This window comes from Ciconia boyciana, chromosome 1 (genome assembly GCF_034638445.1).
Source record: "Ciconia boyciana chromosome 1, ASM3463844v1, whole genome shotgun sequence".
Taxonomy (NCBI): Eukaryota; Metazoa; Chordata; class Aves; order Ciconiiformes; family Ciconiidae; genus Ciconia; species Ciconia boyciana.
The window spans coordinates 40935999-40948150 of record NC_132934.1 but is presented as its reverse complement, the minus strand read 5'-3'; the positions used below and the strand labels follow the sequence as shown (position 1 = coordinate 40948150).

At 39.4% G+C, this 12152-nt stretch overlaps 1 protein-coding gene across 1 annotated transcript in view; it reads left to right on the top strand.

Annotated features, from left to right (window-relative positions):
* Positions 1-3687: 3687 nt before the first annotated feature.
* The window catches only part of PTPRR (protein tyrosine phosphatase receptor type R), a gene marked incomplete at its 5' end in the record, with an annotated part of 140143 nt that continues 131678 nt past the window's right edge, over positions 3688-12152 (top strand). Inside the window, one exon of the mRNA XM_072879256.1 lies at positions 3688-3993. Coding sequence (XP_072735357.1) covers positions 3688-3993 — 306 coding nt within the window. The remainder of the gene's footprint in view (positions 3994-12152) is intronic.

Genomic DNA, 12152 nt, shown 5'->3' with positions numbered 1-12152 from the left:
CCAGTATCAAGTCACAGTGCAGCGTATGTTACTAAAGGGAATAGGAATGGTTATTACATGAGATGATCTAGATGAAGGAAGGGTAGGCTGTCTTCCAGGAGCAAGGGTAGATACAAACCTGCTGCTGAGAAGTTCTGATGGGAGTTTGAAAGTAGCCACTGATTATTGTTCATTTTGGAACAAATAATAAAATTTTCCGTTGACATAAAAATAGCTATACTTAGCGGAGAAATAGGTGAAGATTCAGCGTCTTTTTGATTAGAAGAAGTAGCATGGAATCACATTCTGAACATCTAGTCTGTTTTCCTCAATGTCAAGGCAGAATCAACTATAATTCTTTGTAAATACACTTTAGGGGAGGGAATTTTAGGAGAAGGAATAAAATTATTTTAGTTAAAGGGTGATATCAGCACTGGGTGAATATTACAAGTCAGCCATGAATAACTCTAGATCCTGAAGTAGAGTTCAAACAGGGTAGTGTGAGCAGAATATCAAAATTCAGCTTAGGATCAAGTTTGCTAAGCTTATGAAAGAGATACTTCTAGGAATTCTAGTTTTTTGAGCCCCATTTTCTGAATTTCCGTGTATGTTGGGATATCTGAAGCCTGAAAGACACCAACATCACTTTTTGCTATCATACTGTGGTACTTCAATTCTTCATGCTTCTGATGGTTTCCCCGGGGGCCACAAAGGAGTATTTGCTTTTTCTGTATAGGTACAGAACTTGATATGGGAATCCCAGTCTTCTCTCTTAAGGGCTGGAGACCAGAAATATTTAAAGGTGATGTGTAGCAGAAGTGCTGGTGTTTCTAATGACTTATTTCTCCGAGTGTCTCATTGGTGCGTACTGCTTGTGTTCAAGAGCTGAAGCTTGGGGGTAAAGAAGGAATACTTCCCCCCTTCATCAGATTAAGAGGAAGCTTTAGGTTCCCCTGTAGTATCAAGGGTGGCCCACTTGTTAGGGTCACCTGAGGCATCCATAGGAGTCAGAGCAGAGTCTGGGAGCCAGAGTCTGATCTTGGTTAGGGCCTTATCCACAGTCTACTAAGATCAATGAAGTTTTTCACATGGGGCACTGTAAATGCATGTAACCTGCATAAGCTACTGGGGCTGTGTGGACTTCTCAGAAAACCAAGTTCAGCCTAGTAATTTTCTTGGGACGTATTTGAACTTCTGCACTGTCAGCTGGTAAAAATAGGTTTGTGTGAGTGCAAAGAAGATGTTATGTAATTAGACTTGTTAACTTCTCATTTCTACAGGATAGGCCATTACCAAAGTATATTTTCTTGTCCATCTTGAAAATCTGCTGCGATGGATCATGTATCAATTGAATCTGCTGCAGGGAACTGTGTTACTGATGTGATTTTTAGCATTCTAACGGAAGCGAGCCTGCTGGGATTTAGTGGGAAATGGTGATACCGCTGTTAAAAAGTACTGAGATTCATGAGCAGGCGAGCTTTCTGGGGAGTCCCTTTAACTATTGTTTTATCAAAAATAAGACAACCATTCAGGTTTTTCTGTGTTACTCTGGATTCAATCAGGATTAACTCTGAAGTCATACTTGGGATTTACCTTAATACTATGCAGTGAAAAATTTGGGCTAATACTTAGTTATATTATTTTTTTCTGTTATCTGTGATCAGTTTTGGAATACTGTTTGTCTGTGAAGGAGACATGAAAATAAATTCAACAAAGAGGTGACTATGAGAAGTAGGTGACTATGAGAAGTGTTGATGTTTCCTTGGTTTTATTTTGCCATTCACACAACTCTCTCAATTGCTCGGTAAGACCAGCCCTCAGGATTTTATCATTGAAGCCAACCCCCACAAAACTTAATGAGATCCCAGCAAGCTTAACAAGCTTTGAAATTCAGCTGTCTTTAAGACTTTCTCTTTTCTTCTGCTCTCAGTCATCTTCCCAATCAAAACCTGACAACAGCTGTACACATCTGACCTCAGTGGTCATCTACGAAATTGTCAGTGTTTGTTTTTACCATTTAAAAGAGTAGCCTTAGGTTTAGCATCGTACTTTACACTAGGAGGATCTCTAAGTATACTGCAAAATGCAGGATTGTGTGTCCTGTCTTCTTCCTATTGATTTTCTTCTCATGTATGTTATGAACTTCTTCACCACCTACTGACATGGGCCCGCTTTTGGCAGAGAATACATTTCCCAATGATGCACAGCAATACTATAGCACAGATAAGGTATTGTCCTTGATTTTCCTAACCGAAATTTCATGAGGAAATTAGGTCAACAGAATGTAATTACCTACACTGAAATCTCCTAAGGTCACTGGGTAGAGCTGTGCAAATGACTGATTATTTTGATTTGCTTACAGAAGCACAAAAATCAGAGGCAAAAATTAGTCTGAATAGAACAAAATGATTTCTTGTTCAACCTGAATAGAAACATGCTGTTGGTTCTGAGCTGTTCTTCATAGCTCATTATGAGAATTAAAATAACATTGGGTTTTTTTGGTTGTTTTTTTTTTTTTTTAACTAAAAATCAGTGCACAAATGCAACATTGCCATTAACTCCAACAGCTTCTGAAGAGGAAATTCCAGGCTGATCAGAGCGAGCTCTCCAGGTTCACCTCTCTTAGAACACAAAGTCCCTTTTGTACCACAGTGGGTTTCTTAGAGCACACTTCCAGGAGGTGACTAATGCAGCTTCAGTTACTTTTTATCTATAAAGGAGCTGATCCTTGCCTATTTTTCTGCTCAGAAGGACAGCTTGACTTCCAGACTGGGAGCTGAACTGGGCTGTTGTAGCTGTTCTGTTCTTCACAATGGAACTGAAGATTCACTAGGTTTCGTCCGTAAAAAAAAATCAAATGAAACTTTAGTTCTGGTTCCTATTATAAAGGCATCATTAGGAAGTAGTTTGACTATCAAAAGAAAACTTATTTTTTACTAAAACACAGTTTATTCAAAGCATATAATCTAAAAGAGTTCTTGTGCCCAGCACCAAGGTATGCAAGGTATGTCTAAATCCACACACCTATATCTCCTCTGCAGAGAGCCAGGTGCTCTGTTGGCTGGCTAGACAATGCTTGGCTGTAGGCTGGGTCATAAAAGGAGTTGGCACAAGGGACTATAAGGCCTCCTGATCTAAGCAGTTAATGGCAGCTGAACAGGGAATGCAGAATTATGATTATGGTCTCAGGCATCTGAGTTTTACCTTTCTTCTCTTTCTTACATGTTTAAGTCTGATTTTTGGATCTGGTTCTTGGCCTTTTCTCCTCAAGTCCCCATATATAAAAGGTGATCACAGCAATTCTCATCTTTGGTATTACTGGTTGATTAAATAAATCAGAAAGTGACTGCATATGTTTTCCTATTGGAGTTGATGCCGATACAAAAATTTTACTTGGCTTAGCATGTGCTCTGCTCTTGCACATCATTTTTGAAATGTAACCCTGGCTGTAAGTATAAATAACATTTTTTAAAGCCCTGTAAAAATGAGTTTAAGAATGTGATACACTTCACATACTTAGTAGACTCTCTCTAGTGTTGTTAAGCTATTGCTGTAGAAATTGCATTGTGAGATTTTAAGGGAACTCTTGTATTCCACAAATATTCTTTCCGAATCTTGCAGAATCCAAAGATCTTATCAGATTTCCAGATTTCCAGATCTACAGAATATCCAAGAGAGACATTCTAAACTTCTTCTTCTCTTTCTGCAGGCTGCTTTTCTGGAGACAATGACCACTTTTTGGCAATTCATCAACGAAAGAGTGGGAAACCTGTGTTTATTTATCACCATGTGCAGAGTGTGGAGAAGAGTCTGGATGCAGACAGTTATAAGAATTCTAAACAAAATTTCCATTCTTCTTCCCACACCAAAATAAGCAAGCTGCACCCTGCAATAATTGTTAAATCAACCTTCCCCAGACCTGCCTACGACCCGTCCCTCAATCTGTTAGCTATGACTGGTCAAGATTTGGAAGTGGAAAATCTTCCTATTCCTGCAACAAATGTGATTGTTGTGGTAAGTGCCTTTTTTTCTGAGTTCTGGAGTTGTTTTGTGAATAAATATGCCTGTAGATAAATATAGACATAGATTGTAACGTGGGGTAGCCAAAATTCGTATTCCACTGCCTAGCTGATCATTTAAATCTAAGTAGCAACCACACATCTTGAAGCTCTTCACTTTAGTAGAACTTGCATTCATATAGCCTCACCATGATCAACAAGCAATCTGATGAACCAGTGCAGAATATAACCTCTCTATAGGTAAAGAACTCACCTTTGCCTCAAATGCCTTTAATCCTCTTGTCTTTATTGGTATTTGCACTGCTTTTGCTGGATGGATTTTAAACTTGTTCTGAATAGGGCACAAGAAAATGTACTTTAAGGAACAATTCAACAGAGGCAGGGAGATTTTAAAAGGCTGACGCGAAGGTTTCATTCACTTCTATTTCTCCAGTGAATCCACCATTATGCTTACATAGCTGTTTGCAGACAAGCCTATTGCTTGCAAAGAATAAGAACTATGCTTTTTTTGATGTAAGCCGCATGTGCTCCTTCTGGGAGATATGGTATGGGACCCTCCTCTTTCGGTTAACTATGTGTGTGATCTATCCCATTCTCAGAAAAGTGATGGCAGTGCTCCCTCCTGCAGTGGAGGGCATGTCAGTGGAATCATATACTGATGCCACCCTGCTGCATCCTCACCCTTCATGCCAGCGGAGCAGCATACTGTCAGTAGAGCTGTCCTCTGTGGAGTGCACAGCACAGTCTGTATATGCTCTGCAGACATTGCTCTGCCTCACTCTGGTGAATAGGTAGCCCTCCCTGATTATGGAGAAGAGCATTGGGCTCATCCTTCTCCTTCCTGGAGGGAAGAACAACCATTCATAGTGGCTCACACATATATTAGAGTGAACTAATAAAGACTAAACTGACACAATGTGACTAATTACAATCAGCAGCTATTTGCCTAATTCTATAAATTACTCTGTACAAAAGATGCTAGATTAAAAGCGAATGGCCTTTACAAACAAGGAAAGAAGACAGAGCATACAACACTAGGGCATGTTAGCACACAAAGTGTTTCAGAATCACATACGAGTTCCTTGTACTGTTGGTACCTCTAGAGATCTGCCCTCATGAATGCACCAAATGCAATAAAGGCTAGTGACACAGAAAAGAATAATCAGAAAAAAAAGGGTAGTAATTTTATTAGTCTAACATCAAAGTTTTAACAATTAAAAAATACTGTCAGAGAACTAGGCTCAAAAAGCTGTGCTCTGGACTTGTTGCATCCCACATGAACAAGACCTCCTAACTTGAGATTAGATGGCTAGCTTAGTCAGTGGACTAGATTCAGTTGTATGTAAGTGTCCGTATCAGAGCAAAATAAGGTACTGACAGCCTTGCTTCACTGGGGACATGCCAGCTGTATGCAGAGTCCCAATACTGAATGGTACTGATCAGGAGGAGGAGATGCCAAGCAAGCTGAATACATCTATGCCCCAAGCTAGCCTAAGCCAGCAAGGCTGACTCCATAGTAAAGGTACCTGCTCTCTTTTTTTCCATAGCAAGCATTATTTCACCTCCTATGAAGGTGAAATCTTTCTTTTAGTGCAAGGAACTCAGAATATGCACGGCCCCTCATTTTTTCATTAAATTACACTGTTACCTATGGCCTGTTATTTTAATAGAGCTTTGCACACTTTTGGAGACCCGCAGTCCTCAACTTGCAATGGAATAATCCTGCAAACTATTCTGGGGCTACCCTGATTTTAGCTGACTGGCTCTGTGCCTGCATTAAAAGCTAAATGAGGCAGATTTTCAATTGGCAGTCACATAAAAAAAAGATCTATTAAATCTACATTAAGTTCTTATTAAGTGACCTCGGTCTGAAGCTTTGCTACTGCATTTCTAGGATGGAGCTGCTGCTCTGAAGCCTTCTGTTCTGGCTGAGAACCATATGTGCTTTAAGGGGGGGCATAACAGCATGAGCTAATCATGACATGAAAGCTGTTTGTTGCTTGGGATCTTCAGCTATCTCTGGATGTGTTGAAGGACAGCATTTTCAGTTTGTTTTTAATGTCACCCTTTCAGAAAAAGCCTTTGGGGAAGCATATGTTTTAAAGCCAAAGAGCTGAGAGTCAGACATCTCACTGGACTAAGCCCACAATAAGAAATTTTGAAGGTGTCTTCCTTCAGAGGGCAGCTGTCCCACAGCAGGGTGGTTGCCATAATCCAAACACAGCCCTGCTCCTTCCAGGTCTCTGCACTTCAACGTTTTGTTTCTCCATCTTGAATTTCACATTAAGTAGATGGTAATGTTAATGTCATTGCCAAGGGAGTCTGTTTTGTTTGAATACACGTATATTGTTCCCTCTTTGTTTTGAACTAGCACTTACTGCTTATTGCTGCTTTTTGGTTTTTATCATATAGGGCAAGTGGCAACGTTTGTTGTTTTGCCCTGGCTGACCCTTTTTGTTCCAGCCTTTAGCAATGTTGTTGGTTGCTCAACTTGAAAGGGCAATTGCTAGTGTTAATGTTTCCTGTAATCCAGTTACATGACTAGTGCACATTGTGATTTAGTATGAAAGCCAGCAATGCGGGTTATTTTTTTAAATAAATCAACGCTGTTGCAGCTCTGCAGATGGGAGGAAACTGAATTCAATCTAATTTCAGTGACTTGAGGTCCATTTTCTTCATGATAGAGGTGGAAAGGTAGAGTGAATGGATGCCTAATGTAGAACTATTACAAGGTTACATTTTGTGCTAAGGACTAGACCATCTGACAAGCAAAATGTTGCCAATGCACAGCAGAGTGCTATGAAGCCAAGAATTCTGCAGGTATTGTGTTAAACGGTGATGTTTTGTGACTCTATCAATAAGGAATGCATGTTAAGAAGTAATTTTACCGAACCTGGGGAAATTGTAGTGCTTGTTTGCCTAAGGGAGGAAGAAGAGGGATTTGTTTTCTGGGAGTGAGTTTTATATGACTGAAGGCTTTCCATCACTTTACCCAGTATTAAGTTCCTGTCTTTTTGTGTGTGTGTCTGTGTTCAGTGCACATTGTTTGTGGAGGGAAGTGAGGATAATCCAGAGCTCTTAGAAGCATTTTGACTGTTCTATAAATGCCTTAGTGCTTAACCATATGTTCTGTTTAGCTGTCTCTCTAAATGACATGAGACCAACTCATCTGAAAATTGCTTTGTTAACATATGGAATTACATAATTTTTTTGTAATACTTGAGAGTTTTCTATTTGTATGGGTTTATTTTGGATCTCAGAGACTATACACTCATCGAACATATTAGAGAGTTAGTAGTGAAATGAACAAGTCCTCCAAATGTTTATTTGTGTTTATTCCAAGTCTTTCCAATACTGAATGTGAGCACCACCAAGGTCAAGGCAGTACATGGAAAGTAGATATAGTCTGTGGATAACCACTTATGATTAAAAATGTTGCTGTCTAACACACTTGTTAAAAAACCCAAACATACATGCATCATATATACATAGTTAGGGCTGAACTTGAGAGAAAAGCAGAAGGACTTGTTGTAAAGGTTACAGCTCAGACTAGATCTAAAGTATCACTTCATAGAGGTGCTAAAGCATCATCCTTTGTAACCTGATATAATTTGGTCTGTCCAAGTCTCTCTCAGGCACACAAGTGTGTTGTACTAGGATTGGACCAAGCTCCTCAGATGCTTTTTTCACTTGTATCCTGTGAAGTGTTTCAGAAATGTAAAGGTAATAAACTTGCTCAACATATCAAGATTTTCCTTTTCAAACCTCGCTACTACTATACACCTTCTTACATAAATGTGAAAATCTATCTCTATTTCTGTTGCTTAGAAAGGTCACAGCACTGTACAGTAGCCTAAAATTCAGCGCATCTCTTCCGTTTTGTTTGGTTTACATGAATGTTACTGAACTGAGTTGATTTAATTAGAGTTTCTCTCAGCTAATGTCAATCGGACATAAGATTCACAGACAGCCACACAGAGCTTCTCTTTGCCTTTTCCATGGCATTTTGTGTAAGACTGAATGCCTCAGAGCTATGGCTCTGCCATACCATTACATTTATTTTGTCACCAATGTTTGGACCATCTGCCTTCAAGTACACTGAAGAGCACAAGGAAGAGCTTCAGGTACTAGTGCTTTGAGAGAGGGTTCAGTGGAAGAGTAAAGCACACAAATGTATGTATCTATAAGTAGATATCCACACGTGAACTAGGTGTTCAAGCTTTAGTATAGGCAGTGGAAATCTAGCCTATTGGTAGTCTATTAAGCTGTACAATTTCTGGATGATTAGAGAGTTAATATAGGTCAGGGACCATATCCAATAGTCAGACTGGATGTGGTCATCCTATTTTGGAGATTAGTACTGACACGGGCCGTTTCCCTATCAGTTTTCTCACTGCCAGAGAATAGTACCAGATGCATTTAATCTACCAGTAGAACGTAGCCTTGATGTCTACTTCAGGGTGAGCTGAATATCCCCCTAAGCCCAAATGTCTGTAATTACAAGATTTCTATTGATAGTGGGTGCTTAAGCACCAACTGCATACTACTTACATATTTATATATATTCATAGATGCACACAGACATGTACATTTAGTGCCATCTTAATCTGGAGCTGATCCCAGCTTAAACAACACATTTTATATTGAAATAATGTGGAAATCCTTTCCAAATCTAGGCACAGTTCAAGTAGGTGGGCTGCTTCTGGATGGCTTTGAGTAGCTGAAAACCATGAGGCTGTGAAACCACAGCAGAACTGCTTTTACACTTATGTCAAATTCATCTCACAAGTACTGCTATATCCTCTTGTCTAACTTTGCTCATACTACATATTCAGAGAAGATGCATGTCTTGCTTGCTTACTGACAGGGCCTTACACATAAAAGTTTATTCCTCCATCAGTTCCCCATTTCCTGATGCATCATGTTTAATTACCAGTGTCAAGGCCCAGAACTCATCTACCTTACTTTTTCCTATATTTTATTTCATTATTCCCACCACTTTTTTTTCTGCTGGAAATGTCTATTTTTCTAATTCTTTGGACTTTCTGTGAAGCCATGGCTTCCACATGGAATGTCCTCTCTAAGTTCATCTAGTAACACACAGGATGTCCTGCTCTCTCCTCCTTCATGTATCCACTCAGGACTTACTTTTGATGCAAGACTTGCTTATTCATTTTAAAGTTCAGCCAAATAAAGGGAACCAGACTGCAAAATATCCTTTCTTGTGAACACTGAAATTGCCTCTACGGACTGGCTTTGTTGGAGTTCCATAAGAAGAACTGTATGAGGAGAGCTTGATAAAAAGGTGAGGGCATTCAATCCTTCCAATAGTTTTCTGTCCAAAAAGATATTTTCCCTATAGGTACATTTTTGTGGAGACATTTAATATCGTTTTCTTTTCTCTTCATAAAAAAGGAACAATGTCTGTGGAATTTGCTTTTTACTTTTCTTTAAACGGAAAATAGATGTTTCTTCTTACTGGTATTTTGGTAATATAAGATGCCCTCTTTTTCAAGGCTAAGTCATAGAGTTTTACTGAATGAGAGGAGTAGGACACAGAAAGCCCTCTGAGTCACAGCACCAAGGTGCGTGTGATCTTTCTGTGTACCAGAAGGTAAATGGCCTTCTGACAATCCCAAGAAGAGAAGATGCTCTGATAATGTTTTTTCACTAATAACCCGTTCCAGCTTTCCCTAGCTGTCCACTCCACCAGCTGGAAAAACAGCTGACTGTTTTTCCATAGTCTCTTACTACTCTTTTCCCTGATGTTGAATACCTTGCCTTGATATAAGATAAAGTCTCTTCCTTATTTCAGTTCTTTTTGTTAGGAACTCTTCTGTCTTTCAAATACTGTGTCAGCTTCTGCTGTTAACTGGCCCAGTAAGGCCATGGTGAACAATCTGTAAAGTTATATTTAAATGTTTCTATCTCAGTCTGATAAAAATCCATAGAAGTCTGTGAGAAACTATGATAACTCAGAGTGATCCATTAGACCAGAAATTTAGGACTGCTTTTAGGAGACCACAGACCAAAAGTGATTCTTCATTTGGGAGGTAGAAGAGGGGAGAGGAATGGATAAGGCTGGGGATATTCTTACGACAGAACAGGCAAGGTTTCTGAAGCAAGTGGTTTGTTTTTGCTCATGTAGCGTCTGCTTTCCATCATGTGTTGCATGATATGTTATACTACAGTTAGTTTGGAAGTAATTCAAAATGGTAATTTTATCTTCCTATTACACCCTGTACAGTAATGTCCTAATTTTCACTGGGATAGATGTAGATGCATGTATATGTAGTTCTATCTATAGCTAGATGTAGTTATACTGTATTGTACTAATGGAAGTAATTAAGGAGCTGCTTTTTGAATACTGCATGAACCTGGGGTCGCAGCCTTGAGTCTGTCAGACTCCTACTCCAAAGGCCATTTACCTTCTGGTGCGCAGAAGAACCACACGCAGCTTGGTGCAGTGACTCAGAGGGCTCTGTATCCTACTCCTCTCGTTCAGTAAAAGTACCCTAAGCTCACTCCCTCTGTAGGCCTTGTGAAGAGGTGGTCAAAATACTTTTGAAAGTATATTAAGCTACAAAATGGGGTGAGAATAAGGCAAAAAATATGTTATGAGTGAGGAGAACAAGTAGTCCATAAAGTGGCAGGTCAACCAGTGCTAGGGCAAACAGACAAGCTAACTGTCTATGAAACATAACAAGAAGTCAGATGTCACTTTTTGTCACTTAACATCTGTTATTGCCAGCCTAAGAGAGGGATTGGCACTGGGCCAGGCAGAGGAGGCATAAATAGAAAATCATGTCTCTGCAGTGACTTCTCAAAGGAGCCTTCTGAGCAGTAAGATCTTGACATCCAGTAAGGTATCAGCTGTGTCCCTCTCCATTTCCAGGTCATGTGTTTGTCTGATGCTTGGAACAACCGAGGACAGGTGCTGTGCTGATAGACAGTGAAGTTTTAAGACCATATTATAATTACAGTACTGAATTGCTAACAAGCTCTAAATGTTAGTCACACATTACAACAGTGCACAATATCAGTCAGTATCTTAGTGTGATTGTTATAATCACTGTTGTGTCCCTTTACACTTTACATCATGACCCCAAACACCAGGTCTTCACAGTATTTGGCTTCTAGAGTCAAGTCCACCTTCTAATAAGAGATTGATGCTCACCATTATCTTAGTCCTTTCTTAAGTAATTATACTAGGCATAACATATCTGCAGCAAGACTTGCAAATAGACCTAGTAGCCTGCAGCTCTGTCATTCTGGATTTTGTTCGCACAAAGAAATCTGGAGAATCTGCATTAGTTGTCCTCATTTGCTTTCTGCTTCCTTCTGTGCACTTCAGCAGGGATAATTGCATGCTGAACCATTATCATGGTATTGTGTTTGCTGTCAGTCTTTGTGGAAAACAGGAAAGATTGCATTAGGTTGTAACATGCATTAAAACCTCCTTAAGGCACTTTTTTGTCATCTGACTTGCAAAATGTTAAAAGAATATTAGTGGGATATTCAGCAACCCAGTGCTTTAATTGATTAGCTTACTGCTGTCACATTCAGTGGGATGCTAAACTTGCACGAAAGCTAGTCATATCTTTCACAAATTGCCCAGATCCTCTTTGGTCACAAAGTTTTCCTTTTCCTGCATTTTTTAGTGAAGGGAAGATGTTTCTTGAAGTAATTTAGTTTTCTTCATAAGCTGCACAGTTTAAATGAAAACTGGATTTCAGGAGCAGGCATGTTATATGTTTTTAAACTAAAGGCTAAAGTTTCATTGACAGTTGGCATTGTGCAGTTCATCTGTAAGAAGGTAAGTGTCAGCTGTTCCATACTTCTTCTTTCAGCTGTATGTTCCTATAACTGACCAGTCCCAGCTATAGATACTTGTGTGTAGCAGAAAGGAATCTGCCTATGTTTTTCCAGTCTTCAAATTGCTGGGTTTTGTCCTCCAGGAAAGTCTTTATTAATTGATTATTTTTTTTCTTTTTTTGGCAAAACAGAGATTTTCCATGAAATTGGATTGGATTCAGCCACAGTTGCAGCCAAATCAAAGATCTTCACTTTTGCTTAAGCATTTTCACTATATCTCAGAGGTGCAGGGGAACTCAAGTGTGAGAGAAAGGCTATATACCCAAATGTGGGAGACCT